Source organism: Crocodylus siamensis, chromosome 4, assembly GCF_052110815.1.
Source record: "Crocodylus siamensis isolate JL-2025a chromosome 4, ASM5211081v1, whole genome shotgun sequence".
Lineage (NCBI taxonomy): Eukaryota > Metazoa > Chordata > Crocodylia > Crocodylidae > Crocodylus > Crocodylus siamensis.
In genome coordinates, this window is record NC_143398.1 from 152,285,873 (window position 1) to 152,311,501 (window position 25,629).

At 43.4% G+C, this 25,629-nt stretch overlaps 1 protein-coding gene across 5 annotated transcripts in view; it reads left to right on the forward strand.

Annotated features, from left to right (window-relative positions):
• DDX42 (DEAD-box helicase 42) overlaps positions 1-23,484 on the forward strand; it is a 36,267-nt gene extending 12,783 nt beyond the window's left edge. For all 5 annotated transcript variants that reach the window (XM_090044177.1, XM_090044176.1, XM_090044180.1 and 2 more), the window contains 12 exons: positions 1,156-1,260; positions 2,560-2,679; positions 4,235-4,411; positions 7,343-7,471; positions 9,952-10,051; positions 11,488-11,535; positions 12,204-12,301; positions 15,118-15,394; positions 17,044-17,270; positions 18,464-18,574; positions 20,388-20,489; positions 21,331-23,484. In XM_090044177.1, coding sequence (XP_089900303.1) covers positions 1,156-1,260; positions 2,560-2,679; positions 4,235-4,411; positions 7,343-7,471; positions 9,952-10,051; positions 11,488-11,535; positions 12,204-12,301; positions 15,118-15,394; positions 17,044-17,270; positions 18,464-18,574; positions 20,388-20,489; positions 21,331-22,170 — 2,334 coding nt within the window. In that variant the 3' untranslated portion in view covers positions 22,171-23,484. The remainder of the gene's footprint in view (positions 1-1,155; positions 1,261-2,559; positions 2,680-4,234; positions 4,412-7,342; positions 7,472-9,951; positions 10,052-11,487; positions 11,536-12,203; positions 12,302-15,117; positions 15,395-17,043; positions 17,271-18,463; positions 18,575-20,387; positions 20,490-21,330) is intronic.
• The last annotated feature ends 2,145 nt before the right edge of the window (positions 23,485-25,629 follow it).

The window sequence follows — 25,629 nt, forward strand, 5'->3', positions numbered from 1 at the left end:
AGATTTGGATATCCCCCAGTACTAATTAGACAAGCTTGTGGAGCAGCTCAAACCAGTGTTTACATATATTTTACAGCTGTTATCAAATTCATTTTGGTATGCTCGTGATAATAGTGCAAGATAGAATGAGAGAATATAAGTGTAAATTATGGGAAAAAATGTAAGAAAAAGTGAGGCCATTTTTTTGTACAGCGAAAAGGTGAAAGGATGAGGGGGTGGTAGAGCCAATCAGCACAAATGTACTCCATGTAAAATTGTTCTGGTTAATTCAGCACTCCAAGGAGTTATTCAGAATATGATGAATTATCCCTTAATGATGATTTATCACAAGTCAATAACTGGGATCATTGGCTTGGAATCAGAGCAATGGCAAATTTAACCATAGCTGTGAATTATCCCACAGGTGAATTAACCAGTTGCCATTACATCCTTTTAGACATGAAGTGTCCATGATGGGTGACTGTCACCTTCCTTGCAAAGCAAATTTTTCTGACATAATCTTAATTTTTTGATTGCTGTAACATGAGCCATTGGGTGTAAGATTCTGTGATGACAAAGTACAGCAAATCCCAACTTCTTTGAGCAACCAACTTACCAAATTAATGTCATCACTTTCGTGGTGTTGCCTCCTAAATAGTTATGTTATATGTCTTAACCAGCCATAGAGTAGGCCAAGCCCAATAAGGGGTAAGAGTCTTTTGCAGCAAATGGGAAGGTAGACAGTGGTGGCATGCTAGAGCCTGGTACAGAGGATAGGTAGCAGAGGAACCCAGAGGGTGAGTCTCAGTATTCTGAAGAAACAGGGTTAGTGTATCAAGAGTGATTAGGCACTGCTAGGCCAGGCTGTGAAGAAATAGGAACAGGCTTAGGATACTAGCTCTTCTCTGGGAGAACTTGCAAAAGAAAGTGTCTGTGGCCTCAGTCCTGCTGAACTTATTTAAGACGCCTCTTGATTGTAGTGAGAATAGAATAATTTGCTTGAGTGTAACCCTGTTTAGTATTAAAGTGTCCTCCACATGACTGAATATTAAAAATCATTTCAGATCATTGTCCTCCTGTCTTAGTAAGCTTTTGCTTACAAAAGAGCAAACCTTCCAACAAAATTCACAGTATGACCTCTTGACCCCCTAAACTCAGTCATTTGCCTTGTTGCAGATTGAATACCCTCCATTTGAGAAGAACTTCTATGATGAGCATGAGGAGATCACCACCCTCACACCCCAGCAGGTGGTGGAGCTGCGACATAAGTTAAATCTGCGGGTAAGCCGGATGTAAAACCATACTTGACAGACCTTTCACTGCCAGTTGTCAGGATTGCTTTGGTGGCTGTGGCCAGTATTTTCACATCAGTTATTGATTTTGGGATATCTAACTTGGTACATCTTTGGTTTCAGAGATCAAGTGCTCAGCATCTCCTGAAAATTGGACCTATTTGAAGTTTCTCAAGTTGAATGGGTTGGGCATAAAAAATTACCAGTTGCTTTTCAACTAAAAATGCATACAATGAAGAACTGAAAGCTATAATCATATTTTGTAAAAGATATCTGCAACCTGCACTCTTAAACAGTGTTTCTCAAGCAGGGTACCACAATGTCTTAGAGTGCCTTGTGACCTTGCAATATTAGCTCTTTTAGGTATGCAAACACCTATGCTTAATTCACAGGATAAGCAGTGAGTTTTCTAATAGGAATTCCTGGCATCAAAAACTTTCTGAGCTGTTGTAGTCTTTCTGAGTTCTTTGCAATGAAAGAACACTTATTTTTCTGTTGTCAAAATATGAGTGAGAGCTCTGGGCTGGCACTTTCTGATGGGTACCTTGAATCTAAAAAAGGTTGAGAACGGCTGATCTAGGACCTTTGGAAATTGGATATGTAGTGTTATTTATTTTGAAGAATTTTTAATGATGAAATATTAAATGCCAATGGCCATTTCAAATGGAATTAGTTTTTTCAAACTTGATTATGCAGTTAATTACACATTTCCTTGTATAAAGAGAAGCAATTTTATTTCAAGCCATATATATCTATTTCTGCAGCTTTATCTTCTGCATAACAGAAACAAAAGTTACGATTATCTACCTCTAAATCAAAATGTCTAAGTTCTAGTCCAAGTTCTGTGACTTAGGCAGATGCACTTAAATTTCTTCTCGTAGATTTTCTTCATATGTAAAATAGGTACATTGTCCTCTTGCCATAGAAGGGTTTGTAAATCTGTGCTTGCTAGTGCTTTAGGGTTCACAGCTGGAAGGCACACTAATACTCCCCCCGCCCCAAAATTTGTTGTTTTGATGCTTTCATAGCTTTTTACAAACATTGAATCATGACTGGTTTCTTATTCTCTTTCCTTTGCACCATTAATTTTAAAAATCTGCAGTGAAACCTTACATACAAAGCTTGCACCTTGTGGTATTTGCCTTACATTTTCATTTCAACAGACAAAGATAATTTGTCTTGGATATAAAAGCAGGCTTTTAAAATGTGTGTAAATACGTGTTTTCTTCCTTCCAATTACAAATTCTTCTTATACGGATGATGTGTCTCTTCTTTCATCCCCCTCTAGGTCTCTGGTGCTGCTCCTCCAAGACCGGGCAGTAGTTTTGCCCATTTTGGATTTGATGAACAACTTATGCATCAGATTAGGAAATCTGAGTATACCCAGCCCACTCCTATACAGTGTCAGGTATGTGCTGTTGCTTCACTTTCTTCTAACCACAACAAGAATAGATGCAGATATTAAAAGGATTCATAGTCCATAAAAAGCTGTGTGCAGTTCTTATTGCCTGTGTCAGGGGTCAGCAACCTATGGGCACAGACCTGGGTCTTCAATGGCATTTGGTTTGTCACTCTTCTCATGCCACTGTGGAGAGAAGTGTCAGCTGCAGGAGCTTTCCTCATGCAACTAAGAAGATGATTAGCAGCAGCAAGGTTGTAGCACCTGCCCACCTACTTAGGGTGGGCTGTTCCAACTAGAAATGATTGTCTGTTCTTGGCCTTTGTTAAGCTAAGAGAAGTAGTTAGCCATGTTAATCTGATGTTAAGCGGAAGGCAGTTAGTGTTTTTTGTAGACTAACTAAGATGCATATAGAGCACAAGCTTTTGTGAACTTGAGTTCTCCCTGAAGAGGAATCGTGTGTGCGTGCGTGCGTGTGTGCGCGCGCACGCACGTGCAATTGGTTTTCACTTTTATTTTTTTAAAAATGGTCTACCTACTGCTTCTTTGAGTGTTAGTCACAAATAATGTCTAGTCCCTGTGTCTTTTTTTTTTCAAATCGGCTCAGCCGAAGAGAATTTTAGCACCTTCAGGTGACTAATCTGTTGGTCAGAAGACTATAGTTATTTTCTTTCTTTCTCTCTTTTTACAGTTCTTCATATTTTATGCATTGTTTTAGAAATACTAGATAAAGTGAACACAGAGCATTGTGTTAAGGGCATCTGGCTAGCAAACAGTTAACACCTAAGTTACATAAGATGTGCTTTGATTTGTTTTGTTTTGGCTCTTGAAGTAATTCCTAGCTGTTGTTTCACTTAAATTGGTATGTGTTTGGAGGTGGCGATGCCAGTGCAAGGGATTCCACCACATATGCAGGCAGGTAAAGTTGTCAAGAATATAAGGATATACATTCTGTGGCTTTTCGACGTAAAAAATAAAAGCAGTACATATTTTTCTAATTATGCCTAACATTTAATTGCAATACTGCACTTCAGGCAGAGGGACTCTGTTGGGAGAGCTTAGTCTGTGTTATATACATTGCTGGATTAACAGCCCTAGGGATAAATTGATTACTTCAATCTTCAGAACATGTACAGGTTGGACAGGAGGAAGGAAAGCTTTCCTGTCCTTCCCGACCATTAGGTTCCCATCTGGAGCAGGAGGGAACAGATGCTGCCAAGAGTGTGAGTGCATTGTTTGGTCTGCTCTCTCTGCTGAAATTGCAAATACAGTAGGGATTGTTGTACATTTACCAACTGGATTGTACCAAACCCAGCAACTTTATGTAGGTCACCAAACAATCATGAAGCCGTAGTAACTTTCAGATTACTAACAGACTCATCCAGATCTGAACTTGGTGACTTGGATGTAAAAGCTCTAACAGTAGTTATATTAAGATCCCTATGTTACAGATCCCTTGTGACATCTTGTACCTGTATTCATGTGGACTTTAAATCAATATGCCTTATTAAGCTATTTCTATGTGACCTGGTGATCAATTTAGAGAGCTTTTTTTTATTTTCAGGGTGTTCCAGTTGCACTGAGTGGCAGAGATATGATTGGCATAGCTAAGACTGGCAGTGGCAAAACAGCTGCCTTTATTTGGCCAATGTTAATTCACATCATGGATCAAAAAGAACTGGAACTGGGCGATGGTCCCATTGCAGTGATTGTGTGCCCAACCAGAGAGCTTTGCCAGCAGGTAGGTGTATATAATGTATTAAGTGCAGGATGGTTTTGATTTTAATACAGTCAGTTTAAATCACTGGTCAGGAAGCCTTGATTTAATCATAGCTTTTACAAAAAGTGCTTTCTTGTTGTTTGATATCCTTTATTCATTTAACATCTGGAAACTTTACACTTTTAGAGAAAGGTAAGGGCTTGACTCTACACAAATTTGCAGAAAAACAAGGGCTAATGGGTAGATAATCAGGTCTATTATCTCTCATTTCCGTATACTGCTGTTAACAAGGATGTTATCTGTGGAGACACAAATCCACAGTTTGAGGATTGAAATTAAGCATCACAGAGATGCTTAATGGGATCTTCTAGACTGAGCATTGAGTCCCACTGGGTAGAGTGGTTTTCTTTAATCTGTACTAATTTATAGAGGAGCGTCTGGGAGCCCCATAAGATTGGACCCCTAATATATAGTCCATGGCCTGTTGTGACCTATTTATAAAAACCCTTCTAAAAGGGTTACATGAATATATTGTTTTAAATAGTATATAATTATAAGTTATAATCCCTGTTCCATGATATCTTTGAGCTTTAACATAGTTTTAATTTAAAATATCTTTAATATAGGTGTATTTAAAAAACAAAATCAAACCCTTATAAAAAAAATCTGATTTAAATAAAAAAATCCATTTTCTTATTTTGTTAAAACTTTTATTTTTATTCACCCTGTATAAGTGCCCCTCTATTTTCTTATAAACACAGCAAGTCTTTAGCAAGAGAAATTAGCAGAGAAACCGCAGTGCCTGTTGGAAAAGATTATCTTGTGTATTAATAACTTCAAGGAGGTGATCCTCCACCTCTATGTGGCACTGGTCAGGCCGCAGCTGGAGTATTGTGTCCAGTTCTGGGCACCACACTTCAAGAGGGATGTCGACAGCATGGAGATGGTCCAGAGGAGGCCACTCGCATGATCAGGGGACAGCAGGGCAGGCCCTATGAGGAGAGGCTACAGGACCAGGACCTGAACCTGTTCAGCCTCCAAAAGAGAAGGCTGAGGGGGGATCTTGTGGCTTGTTATAAACTAGTCAGGGGGGATCAGCAGGCATTGGGGAAGTCACTGTTTCCCCGAGCACCGCCAGGAGTGACCAGGAATAACGGTCACAAGCTGGCAGAGGGTAGGTTTAAGTTAGATATCAGGAGGCGCTACTTCACAGTCAGGGCAGGTAGGGTCTGGAACCAGCTTCCAGGAGAAGTGGTGCAGGCTCCTACCCTGGGGGTGTTTAAGAGGAGGTTAGATGAACATCTTGCTGGGGTCATTTGACCCCAGTATTCTTTCCTGCCATGGCAGGGGGTCGGACTAGATGATCTGCTCAGGTCTCTGACCCTACCAGCTATGAAACAATTGAAACTGAGTTTTATAAACCTAGCAAAAACTGAGTTTCCTCAACCTGAGCTAGGACTCTGCAGCTAAACTGACATTCCCCCAGCTATACCGGATATGAGTGATATATTTTTTTTTTTTTTTGGTCTGCAAAGGTGGCAATACCTATCACAGTGGACTGTGAATTACTCCCATTTCCAGGCAGAGATGACCTGGATTTAGCAGGCCATTCCTCAGCCAAAACCATTCTGCCAGGTAGCACTTTGAAGATGCTATGGCCTTGGTCCATCCCCACCCACCTGCATTGGGCCCATTACCTTCCTGGTACTGTGCTATCTGGCTCATCATCATGTTCCCCACAAGTCCAGAAATTTGGCAGCAAGGCAGTAGCAATTAACGTTTCCTCCGCTCCCCTCACTGCCAAATTTTTTGTACCTTTGGGGAGCACAATAGGCTCAATGACATGGCTGCACGGACTGGATTTGGCTTGTAAACCAGGGGTTGAGCACCTGCGGCATAGTCCTTTAAAAATAATCTGTGCTGCAACCTTTGGCTTTGGCATGGGTCCAGAAAGAGCCACCTGCATTCTAACTGCCTACCCTTGAGTGTATTTCAGTTACCCTGTGTGCAAGGGGGATCTGTGCCACTGCACCAGTGGGAATGCAGATGCCTTGGTGCCACTATCTGTGACTGAGGTCATTGTGCTTTTACAGTGTTTGGCAAGGCCATTGGTGGAGTAAGAATTAAGGTCAGTGTGAATGTCCCCCAGAATTCTGGAATCCCACCAGCTCCATGAGTCTCTAGGGGCAGACCAACCTAACTGGTCCATCACCTTGCTAGGACATTGGGGGAATAGGGATTTGGACCTTTAGAAGATAATGGTCTGACCATGACAGAAGTGTCTTAATGACACCCCCCCATGATTGGGTATTTTGTTTCCAGTTACATGCAAAACAGTAAGTGCAACATTTACCTTGCATCATGTATCAGTCCAGTTATTATCTGGGCTAGCTGCCTTGTCAGGTGTCCATTGACCACATCTCCTATGTAACCCAGACACAGGGTACCAAGTGCCTTCTGTGCCTCTTGACATTTTCCTTCCCCCCTCCTATCATATCTTCCCCTGTCCAGCTCAATCCAAGCAGGTACAGTTGCAACCTCTACTATCCTCCTCCCGCTGACTGGTGCCCGCCACTTTTTTCTAACTCCTGGCAATTTTTGCAGTATCCCAGTGTTGTTCCTGTGTCTTAATGAGAATACAGTAGAACAGTTTATATCTAATATGCACCTTATGGGATACTGTTGGGGTTCATGTTTGTAGTGTGATAAATACTCTGGATCAAATTTTGCAGTTGGATGCATGGATTGGCCTCCTATGGAAGATAATGGATGTAGCAAATTGTGTAGGAGAGCAAAACTCAGTCTAGAGAGTGATTAATATATTTTCTTGAGTTACATTAAGCCCTGGTCTCTGACAGTGGAATAGAAGAACTGAATCATGTTTTCAAAAAAAAGGCACCCTCTTGAGTCTCACAAAACTGAGTTGTGTTTTGTCTTGTTTACAACTTCCAGATCCATTCAGAATGCAAGCGCTTTGGTAAAGCATATAACTTACGCTCCGTAGCAGTGTATGGTGGTGGAAGTATGTGGGAACAAGCAAAGGCTCTTCAGGAAGGAGCGGAGATAGTGGTGTGCACACCAGTGAGTACCTCCCATGCTGACAGAATGTGTTTCTTCTGATGACACTGGCAAACTGGTATGATGATACCAGAGAATTATGGGGAACCATAACAAACTTGCTGTGTGATTGGTTACATCAGTGGTCACCAACCGGTGGATCTCAATCCACCAGGAGATCTCGGAGCCTCTTGGAGTCAATCCGAGGCTGGGGAGGGAGGGGGCTGAGTGTCCATGTGCATGCTTATGCGCACCCCAACCCAGCAGATTAGTCCATGGGGAAGGGAAGGGGGATGAGGCGCAGCAGTGCATGGTAGATATTGGGTTGCTTTAAATTTCAAAGGTGATCTCCTACTTAAAGGTTGGAGGCCACTGCTTTACACCTTGTCCTCTTAATGTTGTTTGCATAATCTTTAAATAAGAGAAAGAAAAGATTGAATTAATAGGATTGATTATTGATTCAATAGGAGTAGTATACAGTACCAGCACTCAATTTCTAATTCCTAACACTAACCAACATTTTCTAAATGTGGCCAACTCCAGTGCTGACTTCCTGAATCCTCAGAAAGTACATTACAGTAATACTGAGAGGTGTAAACATGTCATTCTGGTAGAATACTAACTCAGAAATCCGATGATAATAATTTAAAAAGGTACCAGTGCCAACTTGTTTCACTGCTTATCAGTTATAAACAGCCAATTATTTTGAATCTTTAGGCACAATTTGAATAACCTACAACCACACAGTTTGTGCTAATGTCTGGAAGGCAAGAATTGGAGGGTCAGTTACTGCACGTCAAAAAATATATTCAATTCCAGTGGTTTACATTTTGATGATGAAGATTGGGTAGCAGGGAAAATTAAGCAGGAGGTACCAAAGGAAATACAGCAGGAGGATAAACCAAAGGAAATACAGCAGGAGGATGAACCAAAGGAAATACAGCAGTAGCTGTTTATTGTAGATGTTATGGTTGAAGATAATGTGTGAGCAGTTCTTGAACCAGTTATTGAGGGACTGAAAAAACTCCACAGTATTGGCCACCCAATGGGAGCAGCGAAATGTCCACAGTGCTGGAGCCCCAGCAGTACTGAGAACAAGCCCAGCACTGTGGGATTACAAAAAGAGTGGTCATTCCTCAAGGAAGCAATCCTAGGAGCACAAAGGAAGTCCATTTCTTTTAGTAAGAATGACAGCAAAAGGGCTAGGAGACCCCCTTGGCTCAGTAGGGGGGAGTCATGGACCTACTGAACTTGAAAAGAGAAGCTTATAAGGGATGGGAGTCAGAAATTACCACTAAAGAGGAGTACACAGCATATCCCGCACCTGTAGGGAGTGGATTAGAAAAGCAGAGGCAGAAACCGAATTCAAATTGGCAACAGGAATCAAGGACAACAAAAAGTCCTCCTTTTGATATGTAGGAAGTCAGAGACAAAATAAGGGAAGCATAGGGTCCCTGATGCAGGAAATGGGACAGCTGATAAGTGACACTCAGGAGAAAACTGAACTCCTAAATGAATACTTTGCATCGGTATTCCACAGTATAAACATGAGCCACCAATGCGATACTGTAGCTGGCAGAGCAAGTCAAACACTGACATGCATCTACCAGTGCATCTCAAGCAAGACTAAGGACGTCATCCCCTCATTCTGCTCGGCCTTGGTGAGACTGCAGCTGGAGTACTGCATCCAGTTCTGGGCGGCGCACTTCAGGAAGGATGTGGAGAAGCTTGACAGAATCCAAAGGAGGGCCATGCACTTGATTAGAGGTCTGGAGAGCAGGTCATATAAAGAAAGGCTGAAAGACATGGGACTGTTCAGCCTGGAGAAGAGAAGACTTAGAGGGGACTTGGTGACAACCTATAAGTATATCAAGGGCATACATCAGGGCCTGGGGGAGAACCTGTTCACCAAGGCACCTCGGGGAAAGACAATAAACAATGGGCACAAACTGATTGAAGATAGTTTCAGATTGGACATAAGGAAAAACTTGCATACAATTCAAGTGCCAAGGGTCTGAAACAGATTTGGCCTCCCCCACTGCCCCCCTCCCGAGGTGGTAGTCATCTACCCAGGCAATCTTCAAAAAGTGTCTTGATGCCCACCTTGCTGGAATCATCTGATCCTGGCAGTCTTTCCTGCCCAAGTGCAGGGAGGCTGTACCTGATGATCTTGTAAGTTTCCTTCCAGCCCCTAACATCTATGAACTTATGACATTTGAAGGGTTTAATTACCTGTCTCCAAATGTTCTTGTGAAAATCTAGCTATCAGATATAGTGTTAACAGGGGCAGTCATTGGGTGCATTTAGAATCTTCTTTCCGCTGACTTGTGTATATATATAATGTGTACATTAGTGCCATCTTCTGTTGCAAGCTTCTGTTTTAGTATTAAGATTATTTATACTGGGTGAGGACTAAATTCCAAAGCCAGATGCATGCAGCTGATACTCAAAATACCACGTGTTATACTTACATGCTGTGGGTTTGAATGTTTTGTTTCTGATAGGGTCGCTTGATTGATCATGTGAAGAAGAAAGCTACCAATCTTCAGAGGGTCTCATATCTTGTATTTGATGAAGCAGATCGAATGTTTGATATGGGTTTTGGTATGTACTGAAAAAAACCCTCTATGCCATGTTTAAAGTACTGGTGCTCAGTGGTCAAGCTGATTTGGCTGCTAGAACTCCTGTAGCTTAACAGAACATAGGTATTCATCGTCAAAAGGCTACATGGACAGAACCTTTTGGAGGTTTGTGTTTAAAGTTCCTGTCCTATTGCAATAAGTGTGAAGGGACCAGTGAAACCTAATGGAACAAACACTGGGAATAGGATTCAGGAACTCCTGGGTTCTGATCCTAATTTGTATCTCTGACTGTGGGCTGCAGCATTGCAGTATAAAATTGGGGTCACCATAACAACAGATGCCTACTCCACAGAAGTATTGTGTTGGATTACCTAATGTTTGTCCAGGTCTTTGAATTTGCAGATGGCTTCCTCTTCTTTTTAAAGCCCAGTGCTTTGATAGCTTGGACTTTGCATGAGAGGAAGCGCACCAAAGTGGAGGAAAGCATTTCATTAGTAACTACGTATAGCTTGTAAGTCACAGTTACATAACGGCTCTTCAGTCTGTTTGACTGAATGGCAATAACCACCATTTCAAGGAAGGTGAAATGCTAAATATTGAATATGATAGCTTTGCAGTTGCCATCTGAGCTGTTTTGCCAGCTATTTAGTGCAGAAAGTTAAGCAGAATATTGGTTACAACAGCCTCAAAATTCTACTTATGAGTGTGACCAGATGAAAAAAGACTATCATAAATAGAAATGTATAACATAGTAAATAGAACATTTTGTACTTGTGCATCTTCATAATCATTTGGGAAGTATGACTTGATGTGACTTTTAAAAAAAAGTACACACCTTATGGAATAATTCTTATTTGTTCTGCTTTTGTTTTGGGACTTCGAGGCATGGAATCTCTTTTCTTGTTCATCCCAGTCAGAGATGGATGCCCCAGCATCTCCAGTCATTGACTTTTGTATTAGGATCACTCGGAGTTGGGAGTGGTAGGACCTTGGGCACTGGACCTCCATGGTACCCTCATTTTTGGCAGCAGTGTTTGGCCTGTATCCCATGTTAGCTCTACACTCAGGTAGTGCTAATCCTTAGGATGGAAAATCAATAGACCTCCTCAAAAACTATAATGCTGTTTTACAAGCAGTGACATAAAGAAAACAGATGCTCATAGCAGAACCAAAGTATCTATTCTGTCTGACATAAAGCATTTAGTCTTTCTTCCATCTTTTTAATGATCTGGTCTGAAAATTGCCTATCTGTAATTGGAATGAGCTGTTATTCTGAACATCAAGTTTTACAGTGGGGCTTAATGGAATGGAATCTTCTTTAGACTTCAGCTTATGGCAAGTTCTTAATTTTTTTTTGTAATCTGTTGTATGCTCAGCAGTCTTGACTAAATTTCCTTCTAGTGGTTAACAAAATTATGCTAAATTCTATATGATGGACTTCCTTTTTCTCGTTCATAGAATACCAGGTCAGATCGATTGCCAGCCATGTGCGTCCAGACAGACAAAGTAAGTACAACTAGGCTTCAAAAAAACTACCGTGGGCAGGAAAAAAAACTCAGAAGAGGTATTTTGTGATCTGGTAGTTTTAAGTCAAGAGTTCTGGAGCCAAGGCTCTGAGATCCTCTTTCTTTGCATAATTCCTCATCTCTGAATTATGCTGTTATTTCAGACAAATCACTTAAGCCTAGATTTTTAAAAACATTTAGCAGCTCTCATTACCCTCAATAACAGCTGCTGCATGCAGAGCACTTTTGAAAATTGGCTTCAGTTTTTAACCCTCCTGTGTAAAGTACTGAAGTCCAAGGTGATTTGATTAACTAATTTAATATGTGAATGTGCTTTGATCTTCTGATGAGAACCACCATAGGAGTATGAAGCACCGTTACATTCTTTTCTCATGATGTTATCAGATAATCAAATAAATGCTCTTATTTTTAGCATTTCCTGTCTATTTAGTGTGTTCTTATTAAATCTATGTGCTTGATGTGTATTTCTGCTAAGAGATTGGATGGATATTTGGTTTCAGTATGGTAAAAATAGAATATAACTTAGAATCCCTGTTACCTGGAACTGTTCTTATATTTCTTCTCTATAAAATCTATCCGTAAGACCTGTAAAGTGTTTTCATGTAGAAGGGGAACTTAGTCAGCCTTGAAATATTCTTTTCTTTATAGCTCTCTTGTTCAGTGCTACTTTCCGAAAGAAAATTGAGAAATTGGCAAGAGATATCCTGATCGACCCAATTCGAGTGGTGCAGGGAGACATTGGAGAGGTAATTTCACAGCTTTGTTTCTGAAGGAGAATGCTGGGATGAATTTGATGAGTTCTGTGATGAAATAGCTTGTGTTCTTGAATAAAAAAGCAAATAATTATTCATTTTGGAAAAAAGTTTTTACATGTTTCTAGCCTGTTTTTGTAGCAATGACTCTTAATCTCTCGGTAATGGAAGTTGTTATCAATGGGTGAAGCGATGCCGATGTCATAATGTTTACTCTTTTTTTTTTTAAAGGCAAAGAACCCCCACAAAGAAGATTACTCAGATTGTTAAATTAAATGTGTACCTGTTGTTTGCAGTTTATTTTATTGATTTTACTTATGTTCCAAATACAGCTTACACCAGACCAAGCATGTGTAAATGCCCCTGTCTGTGGTTTACAGTTGTGCAATTAAAAGCACACTAGCATTAAACCTATAATAGCATCCTGTTCCAGTTGCTGTATCTTATCTCAGAATACTATTTAACAATGCAGTGCTGCTCAGATGAGAGCTTTGTCTTCAGCATAGATAGAAACAGGGCTTAATGTTCTGTGCTGTCTTTTATTGTCACAATATGTTTAGCTCATAAGGCTGGTGTCATGCTAAAGGTTTAGATCCCTCTCATCTAAACTTGGTCAAATTTTCTTCTAATCAACTTTAAGAAAAAAGGTAGAATTAATTTAATTCCATCAATGGGGGATGCACAGGTAATTTTAATTCTGTCTGTGCTAGTTCAGTAATTTTATTTCTGTCAGTCTGGGAATCGCATGGATAAATTCCTGTCCTTTGCCTTGAAACCACAAATGATCAATTGAATTTTTGCACAGATGTTGCAATTAAGGCTGCTCATGAAACTGATATAATGGCTTCCAGCTGGCTTATGTGGGGAGTCTTATTACAGTCTTGCTTGGTGACAGCATATGAGCTATATGTTAGGTAAATTGTTCAGTAAGGTGAGAGGTATACACCTGTTCTGAAGAAATTTTGCAGGTAATATATTCACTTTGAAAATTGCTAAGGAATTTTATTATTTAACAGGTCACTTTCAAAACAGTCATGCCCTAAGGGAAACCTGTCTGTATTGCTTCAAATGGCATCACTTATAACACCTTATGTTATATTACTAAAATAATTAATGGCTGATCTAGGCCTTGGGCTTTCAGCTCGCTAGGCAAGTGTTTTGATTTTGAGAAAAGAAGTCATATTGGCTGCTTACAGATGTTAAAAAAACCCAAAAGAACAGAGCTTTAAAAGCCCAGCACATACCCAGAAGAGGCATCACAGTAGTTGGACCCGACTCATCCAATGTCTCTATAGATCAGGCACTTCAGCAGGGCTTTTTGGCACTTTTATTTAATAGCTGATTGAATCAGCTGTAGATAAGTGCCAAAAAGCCCTGCTGAAGTGCCTGATCTATAGAGATGCTGTGGAGCCAAGTCAACCTAATGCACTGCTTTTCTGGTAAAGCACAGGGGGTTTGTTTAATTTAATTAAATTAAATTTTATTTTATTTTATTTTATTTTTTAACGTCTGTAAGCAGCCTGTGATATTTGTCAGGCAGTTTTACTTCTGTTGTTGAATGTTCTGGTTTCTTTTGGGCACAATTACTACTATGTTTTGAAAGTATGAGATGCTATATATCAAAATGTATGCAACTAAGGAAAACTCTAAGGAGCCCAAAATAGTGTTGTTCACCGTCTTTCAGCTCCTGAACCTGAAAAACACGGTGCTTTACCCTGATTTAACTGAGATGTCATAGTTCCTGGAGGTTTCTTCTTCAGGTTATGCACAAGTGATTTTTCTGATAAGTGCCTCCCCGCTAAATATCCTTAGACCAGATAATCGCCTTGTCCCTGGTCCATTGCTGGCTTGGACTGTGGACAAATATACATCTGTAACTGCCTCAAAAGAGAGGAAAGCTTCTGCTTGGGGAGCTGTTACATGTGCATGAGCCTGTAGTATTACCAGTCTAGGACAATTGCTTCAACTTCAGCCCTGCCTCATTCAGGGTCTAAGTTAAGGTGTTGTAGCTTACTTGTATGACTCAGACAGATGTAACATACCCTAACATGTTCTGCACACTCTTCCCTTTCCTTTTTCTGGAGCAGCTGCAAAGGTCCATTTGTCCCTATTCTTAGTCTGGCCCTTTTAGATGTTAGTAAAATCACTCATGTTTGGATGGAAACAGCAAATATGCTCTTTTAAATCTGTAGGGCAGAGGTTCTCAAACTGTGGGGGGGTCACAAGCAACTTAAAAGTGGGTCGCAAACTTCTCTTCCCTCCCTAGAAGCGGTGGCACAGGGGGCAGGGCCGTTGCCGCCATCCAGGACTCCATGCCACCACTGTGTGCTGCTCCCATGCCATGTCCGGTCAGTCAACAGCTGGGGTGGGGGGAGGTCCCCTGGTGGCCGACTTAGCCACAGGGAAGCGGTGTGCAGCAGTGGCCCTGCTCCCTGCACCACCACTTCTAGGGAGGTTTCGAAAAGAAGTTTGCAAACCACTTTTAAGCTGCTGGCTGCTGGGATGTCATGGTATCAAAGTTTGAGAAACCCTGGTGTAGGGCATTAAAAGGCATCATGGCAAAGTGTATCCTTTGGTTTTCCCAGGTTTATGGAACAGTAGGTCAGTTAATCCTTGCCTTTATGCACCATTAAGATAAAGTATTCAGGGGTTAGGCAGGAGAAGCAAATACAAATTGAAATGGAACTTTTCCAAGTGAACCCACTTCAGCCTACTGCCCCAGTCTGAATCCCTGCGTCATGTTCCTTGTCTGCTTCATGCTTGCTTCAGCATGCAAGGTGATAACTTTGCCTTCATGCTCCTCCCAACAGGCAAATGAAGATGTTACCCAGATTGTAGAAATTTTCCTCTCTGGCCCTACCAAATGGAACTGGCTGACTCGACGCCTGGTGGAGTTCACTTCTTCTGGGAGTGTTCTCCTGTTTGTCACCAAGAAAGCAAATGCAGAAGAGCTAGCCAATAATCTCAAGCAGGAGGGTCATAATCTAGGCCTCCTTCATGGTGATATGGACCAGAGTGAAAGGAATAAAGTCATTTCAGAATTTAAGAAAAAGGGAATCCCAATACTGGTTGCTACTGATGTGGCAGGTAAGGAACATATTTCTTATTGCAATATACTCAAGTTGGCCGTCTCAACAGAACAGCTAATGAATCAGTGGAGGAAGAAAGTATTGCTACATGAACATTTAAACCTAGTGAGAGCAACATGGAGGAAGTCTTGCCCTGTGGTTGTCTGCAGCTAACACAAGTCTTCTTCCAGGTAGACTTTTTAGTGGGATCATATACAAGTAGAGTGGACAGAGAAGACAACTATCCCATTTCACAACATCTTGCAGGTTTTTTAATTTTGGTTTTGCTTCACATTAGAGGTGAAAACAAAACCCTCTGGATGGTTTTATGAAAATATCTGTTTCAGGAGAAAAGTGGATGAATGAATGCCGCTGCTAATCTGGCTACCAGCCTAGGCTGTGGGCAGAGGCAACCCGAGCAGGGTGCGGGGCCCAGGGCAAATCAGTCTATTCAGGGCCCTGCCACAATCCAAGACCGAAAGAAGCTGCCACCGTCATCAGCAGCATTGGCTTGTTGGGGGGTAGCAAGCAGGTGGACATGGAGCCACTGCTTCGCCTTGCTCCATGATGCCACTGCTCTGCCTGGCTCCATGGGACACCCCCCCCCCCCAAAAGCACGTGGTCGGAGGCAGTCACCCCAAATCACTTCATATCAGACAGCCTAGAGCCATGAAAATGGGTCTCCCACAATTCAGGCTTCCCTGACCACCCAAACGTTTTGGCTTCACCAAAATACCTTTTAGGTGTTTGGGTTTAAAAAAAAAAAAAAGTTATGGCCAGCTCTATCTACAGGGCAGTTTGTGCCCATACGTAGCAAGTGAGACAACTGTTATGGTAGGCAGCAAAGGCAGGAGTTTGTTTTAGGGATCAAGGCTTATATTCAGTTCCGTTGATATGTGTGACCTCAGCTAAGTCATTCAAACTTTCTATACCTTGGTTTTTGCATCTGAAATCAATTAATTTCCTCCCAGCAAGCACCTGATACTTAGTAAGAGAGTATTTATGAAGTTCTTTGAGGACCTGGAATGACGGGAACTGGAGAAGGGAAAGGATTAATGCTAATTAATGTACACGCAGTCTCTCTGCCTTCAGTAGCACAGCTTATGCAGCTGTATGTATAACTTGTTATAGACCTTTCCAGCGTGCACACATACATAAGAAGGGTTGACCATTACCAACTTAGGGACAATAATCATATGATTTCCAAGACACTGCTGGAAATGGGTCTAAGTTTCAGTCTTTTCAAATTATTAAACTATGTAGAGGGAGGTGTGCTCACCAGTTTATTCTAAGGAAGTTAACTTCTCCCTTCTGAAGTGCTGACTGTCCGGTAACTTGGCCAGTACAGACATTGTATATTCTTGCAGGAGTTCTGGACATTTGAATAAACATCATGGTGTTTATTTGCTGCATTTTCTAGTAAAAAACCTCTGTTGTCCACTATCCTGTTAATTTGGGAATGAATGAAAATTGTTACAGTGGGCTGGATATTGCTACACTTTGGTTAACCAGGGCTTTTGGCTGTTACTGAAGACTGGCTTGGATTTTGTTCTAGTGGAAAACTTCAATTCACTAAAACTGTGTAAAGTGGAGCACAGTGGTTGAATGGGACATCTTCATAGTAATTCAGGGTAATCAAATTAATCATCATGTCACTTTGTGTTGCAGCTCGTGGTTTGGATATTCCTTCTATTAAGACTGTGGTCAATTATGATGTGGCCCGGGACATAGATACCCACACCCACAGAATTGGACGTACAGGCAGAGCAGGCGAGAAGGGAGTAGCCTACACTTTGCTGACTCCCAAGGACAGTAATTTTGCTGGTGATCTTGTCAGAAATCTGGAAGGTGCCAATCAGCACGTTTCCAAAGAGCTGTTGGACCTTGCAATGCAGGTATAAACAAAAAAGTCTTTAGGGGGAAGGATCCTTTGGTGGATCTTAAAAGGATCATTCAGAGGGTTGTGCAAGGGGTGAATTGGGTGTTTGCCACTGTCAATGTAAAACCAACCTAAATGTGTGTCCTCAGCTGAGTAATCTCAGTTCTATGTCTGCTGGGCCCTCTTGATTCCCAGTGCACTGGTTCATGACGTGTAGCTTCCACCTTGCATCATTTGGCAGGTATCAAGTTGGCCCGGCTTTCAGTACCTGTGCTTCCAAAGTCTAGCCTTCTGCCTTTTCCATGGCTTTTGAGAGAGCTTGCTTTCTCACAGGAGGCATGAAGTCTCTGGACCAGAATGTATGCTCCATTTGTTAGAGGTGCACCAATACATCGGTCCAATATCGGATTGGTACTGATATAAAGAAACCTGACTGTATCGGATATTGGCCCGATGGGGCCAATAATTTGGCTGATAAATGCCTGTGCTGTAGTGGAAAAGGAGGGGGAGGGAAGGGGCACGGGGGGTGCAGATCAGTGCCCCCCGTAATGAGGGAGGGGACAGGGGCAAGCGCTGCTGGGGTGGGGGGGAGGCGGAGCTGCTGCTTGTGGAGGGGAGGCAGCTCCTGCTGCTGCTTGCACCCTGGGGGTAGGGGGCAGGGCAGGGCATGTGCCCCCCAGATCTGCATTGGATGGGCTGCAGCTGGGACTGTGTGTGGTGCTTCTCAGCAGGGGCTGGCATCAGAGTGGGCACAGATGTTGCTGGGAGGATGCTGCATCCAGCCCAAACTTTGCTGCTGCTCTGCTTCCAGCGCCAGCGCCCCCAGCCGCTCAATGCCCCGCCTCCACCCATGTGCCAGGAAGAGCTGGGGTGGCAGAGCTGGGAGCGGAGTGGAGGCTAAATTTGGGGCGGATGCAGCGTCCTCCCAGTGCTTCTGGTGCCTGCTCTAAGCACAGCCCCTCTGGGAAAAGTTACACACAGCCCCAGCTGCAGCACACCCTGCCAACAAGCAGGTGCAACCATCTCTTACAAAACTCTGGAGATAGCTTATGGGCATAGACCCACAACTTACTAACCTTATGCTGTTTTTGCAGCACCTTTTTATCCACCGGGTTTTAAAAACTGCTTGGTCAGTCAGTGGAGTGAATTGATAAATCCAATGGGGGGATTTTTTTCACATCTAAGAAAGCCTTCTTCTATTGCATGCAGAACCCCTGGTTCCGGAAATCCCGTTTCAAGGGAGGAAAAGGCAAGAAGCTGAACATTGGAGGTGGTGGCTTGGGATACCGTGAACGCCCCGGCCTGGGCTCAGAAAATTCTGTAAGTACAGTGGAATTGGGAGATATTTTCATAGCTTTGAAACTGGATAAACTTAGAACTGGCATCTTTCACATTGAAAATCCTGAATTATGGTAGGATAACTTCACAGCATCCCCACACGGGGTTCAATTGATTTTGGTTTAATATCTCAGAATTTTGAAACTCTGTTTCTAAGATTCAGAGGCATTTCACACAATGCTCCTTGTGCTGCACACTCACCTTGTTGCCACAGGTGACTTTGTTTAGAGTTACATCATAGGTCTTTGGGGTGAAGGGGGAGGACTTGATTCTAATTTGACTCATAAAGCAATTACCTATTTCAGAAAAACTGTGTGCTCTGACAAGAGCTATTCCTTCACAGTAACTGTGAATCTACTTGGTCTGGAAAGCCATCCGCACATTAAGTGTTTGGCACCTAAAACTGTGTGGAATTGCATTACAACATTTGAAAATGGTCAGTAGAGTCCTGTTAGCAGTAGAAAAACTGCTTACTGCTGACCTGATACTGGGTACAGTTTAACAGTAAGAATATTGAAAAAATGTCCTGCTCAGCAATAGTTCACTTTGCCCTCTTGTTGGTTCTTATTAAGGGGCAATGATGAATCTAAAAGGGAATCTTCTGCTCTGGATTTGTGCCCATCTCTGCTCATTGACATTAGACTTTTCCCCGGATGTCTTTTCCTGTTTTATGAGTAAACCTCCAGATAGGAATCTTTGGCTTTATTAGAAATTGGCCTGATGTGGTTGATAATTTGGTGGATAAATGGCCCGTGCATGCGCCCAGCTGCAGTGTAGCACGTAGGTGGTGAAAAGCACAGCCTGGCAGCATGGAGAGCTGCGTGCAGCTGATAAGTCTGTTGTGGTGAAAGGGGAGGAGGGAGGGAAGAGGTGTGAGGGGGCGGATTAAGGCCCCTGCAGTGAGGGGGGGAATGGGGATGGGGCAGGTGCTGCCCAGCGGGTGTTGAGGCACGGCATGGTGCCATGGCTCATCCGAAGCGGGGTCTGGGGGGAGGCACTCCGGCCGCTGTGCGGACCCCGGGGAATGGGGGGGCACGTGCCTCCAGATCTGTGTGAGGCAGAGGGGTGGTTGCCGCTGCAGGCCAGGGCCAGAGCTATTGGGCTCTTCCCAGCAGGGGGCTGGGCTAGGTGGTGCTACTGGAAGTGGGGCTATGGTGAATTTTGGGGTGGCTGCAGCCCCCTCCCCATAGCCCCCTCCCAGCATTGTCGCTGTTTGTCCTGAGCACAGTCCATCCCACCCACACCCTGCACAGATCTGGGGGACACGCCCCCCATGCCCTCCTGGGGTGCATACAGCAATGAGAGCTGCCCTCCCCATGCCACCCATCAAGCTGCAGCTCTATCCCATGCCCTGTCCTGCCCTGGCTGGGCAGCGTCTACCCCAGCTCCACTCCTCCCTCACCACGGAGGGCCTTGATCTGCCCCCCCACACCCTTTCCCTCCCCTCTGCCCTTCCATCACAACAGATTTACCAGATGCATGCAGCTCTCCGTGGTGTATTGAAAATTGGGTTGGTATTGGCCGATAACACCTCCTTAAATATCGGTATCGACCCCAAAAATCTCTTATCAGTGCACTCCTACTTACTTCATGCCTGTACTTCTGTTATACCACAGTTAAAGTCTCAGTAGCAATTGCCTGCATTTCAGAGCTGATTAGTGGCTCTGTGATCTTCTGTGAAAGACATCCTACAAGGGCAGAGAAACATCCAGTACCTGAGCTTGTACATAAGATGAGGTGAAAAGTATGTTTGGTTGGGTAAAACTATTCAATTTCATTTTTGCTTTCACCTCAGGACCGTGGGAACAACAGCAATGTAATGAGTAATTATGAGGCATACAAGCCATCCACTGGGGCAATGGGAGACAGACTGTCTGCAATGAAAGCAGCATTTCAGGTTAGTTTAATTACTTGTGATCTACAGATTAAACTCTGGAGAAAAGCGCAGGAAGGAAACATTAGCATTTTTGTTCCTGATGCCTGTATCTTCCATATCTTAAGCTTATAGCTTCTTTTTTTTTCCTTTAGGGTACATGTGCTCTACTATCGTGTGACATCGGTGCTCTTGGGTAGTGCTAGTGTTTCTATAGAAACTTTAGTTCCCTGCATTTTATGTGGTTACAATGTTGTTCTTCAACCCTGATAAGCCTCTAGTTTGGTTGGTCTCGGGGACTAGTTGTTGACATACCATCCTCATGTCCCTCACCCTGTGGGTACAGCCATGAACTCCACTGCTCACGTGGGTGCTTGAATAGCCAAATTCCATAGTCCATTTTGATGTCCGTGCTCTCTTTTCTGCTACCAAGCCTGACCAATGCAGCTATACTACGAGTATCCCCCCGCTTGCCTTCTGGCTCTTCCTCCAAGCCCAACCCTCTCCTGTCCTGCACTGTTGTAGAAGTCTCCTTTGCTCTCCTGTCTTCTGGTAAGATTATTTGGCACCTTCACATGCTTACGGTTGTGAGAGACTCTGAAATAAAGGCAACCCCTTCACTAAAGTCTGTAAGTACACACTCCATGGTACTGCAGTTACTTTGCAACTACTGCCCACAGATGTGCATACTTGCACACTGCCTTGGTCAGGAGCACAAAACTAGGATCTCTAAATGACCAACTTTCTTTTAGGAGCCTTTTTTGTTTTGAAGCTCCCTGGAGTCATGGTCTGAGCCATGTGTGCATGATGTTTGTGTGTTCTTTTGGTACCTCATATTGACAAACACTCTTTCTATTTCCTACAGTCCCAATATAAGAGTCATTTCATTGCAGCCAGCCTGAACAACCAAAAAAGTGGTAGCTCCACCGCTGGTGCCAGTGGCTGGACCAGTGCTGGGAGTTTGAATTCAGTACCAACGAATTCAGCACAGCAGAGTGCTGCAAATCCTGAGAGCCAGCTTGCTACAGCTGCAGCAAAGGGGATCCCTGGGTTCACCAGTGCCGGGAATCTGAGCAGCGTCCCCAGCTTCCCACCCATTGGGATTCAGGGATATAATAACATGAACACCAGCAGCAACAACCGAGAAGGTGGCCCTGGCATTGGTGGCCCTGGCATTGGTAGCCCTGGCATTGGTGGCCCTGGCATTGGTAGCCCTGGTATTGGTGGCCCTGGCATTGGTAGCCCTGGTATTGGTGGCCCTGGCATTGGTAGTGGCAGAGAGAGATACAGTGACAACCGCAGCGGGCGCCACAGTGACAGTCCGCGCCACAGTGATGGAGGTGGGCGCCACAGTGACAGTCAGCGTCATGGAGATGGAGGTGGCCGCCACAGTGATAGTTACCGCCATGGAGACGGCCGACATTTCTACAAGGAGAAAGCGGCAGAGGACAGCCATCGCCACAGTGAAAGCCGGCATTCTGCTGGTGGAAGCGGCAGCAGCCGACACGGCGACAGCCGTAATAATGGTGACCCCAGGAATAGTGGCGACCCCCGGAATAGCAATGAAGGAAGGATCAATGAGAGCAGGAACATCGAGAGCAAGAACAGCGAGAACAGAAAAGAAGGTGGCAACCGAGACAACAAGTCAGATGGTTTTGCTGTCCCAGAGCCCCCAAAACGCAAGAAGAGTCGATGGGACAGTTAAAAGGGGGTGAATTGCAACTTAAAATCCCTGCAGGGGGTGGTGTCTCTTTATGGAGGATTTCCTGGTATTTGGTAACTGGTTACTGAGCAGCTGGGGGCGAGAAGGAAACCATACAAGTTCCTGTGTGAGGCGAGGCCAGTATGCCTGTAGACAGCTTCACTCTAATGACATGTACACACAATGCTATTGTCAGAGAGAGATCATTTTTATAAAGCTTTCCTGGGTTTTGCTTTTAAAAATTAATTGCTCATGTGACTTTCTGCTGGATTTAAAACCAGATCCTGTTAACAAGAAAGCAGTCATTTGTTTTGCACACTGCAAACATTTAAGAAACTGTTGTCCAGACAGGTCTAAAGGGTTTTTTGTTTTGTTTTTGGCTTGTTTTTAAATCAGTGTACACATTTACAAGCCCAGCCCATCTGAAGATGCTCAGGACTCACCTGTTAGACATTAACTTTTCAGCAATTTGTGCGATACTGTGAGTTTTCTCTAATCTGTTCCTTCATTTTCCCTGCCCCTCCACCACTTCCCTTCCTTCCAGCCCCTCTACCGCCCAAATAATTTGGTCTCAGGCTCACCTCCTGATTAAGAATGTATACATGTGTATTGATAATGATCAGAGAGAGGGTTGATCTTTTTTGGGCAGCGTTAAGAGTTTTGTCTAGCCCAGCTTACTATAATTCAACATTTCGCATAGGCCCGATTCCCCATCCTGTTAATAGCAAATACAATGATCCCACTGCTTTTATTTTTGATGAGACGACCTCTTACCTAAAATCTTCACCTTGGAAGCCTGCATAGCATGCGTCTCTGCTGTGCCTATTCTACCCTCTGTTGTGAGAGGGTTTGTTCATTTCCCAGACAAAAGGGAAAACTTCTCCTATATGTCACACTAAACATGGGCCAGCGTCCCCTGCCCTCGCCCTGGGAGATGAGACTAACGGGAAGATTTTATATGTTAGTTAAGGGGCCTACAGCTGAAAAGCTTTTAGGGGACCCCAGAACAGTGACTGGCAAAATGACCTGACTCAGATATTCACCCTGTCTCAGAGACCTAATCAAAATGTAAAATCGCGCTTGACTGGTTTTAACTCTTGATTTGTCATGTGTATTACCTGTTTTTTTTTAACTTTTCTTTTGCCCTCAGTAAGAAAAAAATATTTAGCTGAAGCAGTTCAATGCCCACCTGTCTTATTTCTACAAGGAGAAGTGTCAGAAACTGTCAGGTTTTTGTGATCTTGTGATGTTTTCTTTATCAGCTGTGCATTTACTTTCTGCTTGCTCTAGTAAATGTTTTATTATTGGGATACAACACCTAATGTGCCTTTTTTGTTTCTGTGCTCATTACATTCAGTTTTTTCAGAAAGAGACCTAACAGAATTGCAGACTTTGTATATGGTACCCCCACCCCTCCAAGCTCATGTTTTTTAGTAAAAGAGATGGATTTTTTTCTCCAGCACCTTTCACCAGAATATTGCAAATCATTTCACAAACACTTCCTTCAGAGCCCCTGTGGGGAAGGTTGGCAGCGTCTCTAACAGCTGAGGAAACTGAAGTGCAGAAGCTGTGACTTGCCCAAGCCGTGTATCAAGTCATTGGCAGAGCAGAAAGGAGAACCCAAATGTCCTGGTTTTCACTTCCCTGTTTTATGTGTGCACCTCAGTATCCAACTTAGGACTTCAAGATAACTTCAGGTTTGAGCTTTTACTTACCAGCTCCTTTTTTAATCAAGAAACTGATTTGGGGAGCTTTTTCCTCTTTCTCCTAACCACTAACAAAAAGTGACCAAAAGAAACACAACTGAAACATTGACCTTGGGCCCCTTTGTGGAGCTCTGCCTGGGAGCTGGTGATGAAGTGGCTGCATGAAGTAGCTCTCAGTGAAAACCTCAAAGCCCCACACCATGAGTGTAAACATGGAGTGTTTGGCACTGGCCTGTGCTCTGCCAGGTTTCAGTTGTATGGAAGAGGTGCAGCAGAACAAAAATTGAATATCCATGATGGCCACTGGACAGAGAGGGCTCATGGGTAGGTGCAGGGGCTCTTGCCATCATTTCACTCCCCTAACAGTACTTGCTGCCATAAAGAAACAGTTGCAACTGCATGGCAGGCGACTGCTATCCGCAACCTCCCCTCCTCTTACACTGAGTAGCCTGACAGGAGTGTATTAGCACAGGATCCAGCCATGGAGTTGGCAGAGACTTCAGCTTCTCCGTCTTTCACCCACCGGTTGGCTTTTCTGATCCAACTATCAAATTCCTCACCTTGGTTTCTGTGCTACCAGTCCTCTGAGATTTAAATAAACAAATACCCAGTGATGCCAGGAAACTAGACATATCGGCTCACAAGCCCATGTTAGATCCATGAGGGGGCTGTTACTTTTTCCAGAGAGCAGAGTGTGCTTAGCCATGCTAAACCTTCCAGGAGATCAGGTGTTCTAATATAGGAGGCCCTGCTCAAGCTTCTCCAGGAACTTGAAGCGCAAGAGTTTTGTGGGTGATGTCTTTTTTTGGACCAACTGCATGGTTGGGATAGATTTAGACAACTTGCAGGTCTCGCAGTACCTTTCCTTAGGCAAGAGAAGGTTCCAATGGTCCATAATGCCTTCAAAAAGACCTAAGGAAGGGTACTGTGAATACCCAAAAGCTTGTTTAAAGCTATCCCAATCATGCAGGTGGTCCAATAAAAGATACTAGCCATAAAAACACATATTCCCTGGACCATCGCAGTTGCCACCATCACTTCCAACACTCCAGGAACCTCTCTTCCAAGATGATGGAGGTTTGATTTGTGACAGCAGTAGTTATTGTGGTATTGCATCTAAAGCAGGTGCCAGAATGCTGCTCTGCCTCTGGTTCATCCCTGCTTTCCCTTGTTATCTCACAGTTATCCTCAAGCTGTCCTGTTTGAATTCTCTTATCTTTCCTGGTGGGCCAAGCCCTCGATCATTTCCCCATCTCCTCTTTGAATGTGGTACTGGTCCCAAGAACCAAATGTGGTTTGCAGGTGCAGTTGCAACAGTGTTACAGATCATTGGATTCTTCTCTCTGATGTGTCTGCTAATATACTGCTAATATGTAATTGGCAGCCACATCACACTAGGAAATACCTCAGTGGATAGTTGTTCTCACTGTGGTTTTTGTCTCCGAACATGAGCATTTCATGTTTATTGCTTTTTCTGTCATTCTATATTCTGCTCCCCTCTCTAACCATTTAAAGAGATTTTGGATTATTTGTCTGCCCTGGTGGAGCTTGCAGCTCCTTTAAGTTTAGTTTTATTTGTGAATTTTGTCAGTGTACGAATATGCGCTCTATACTCAAGTCCATTAATATGAAGCCTGATATCATTCACCTTGGTATCCGAGCAGCACCATGACACTCATCGCTTCCGCCTTCCTGTCCTTCAGCTGGTTTTTAGTGTGCAAATCCAACAGGGAGAGTAAGTTGTCTTGAGAGACAC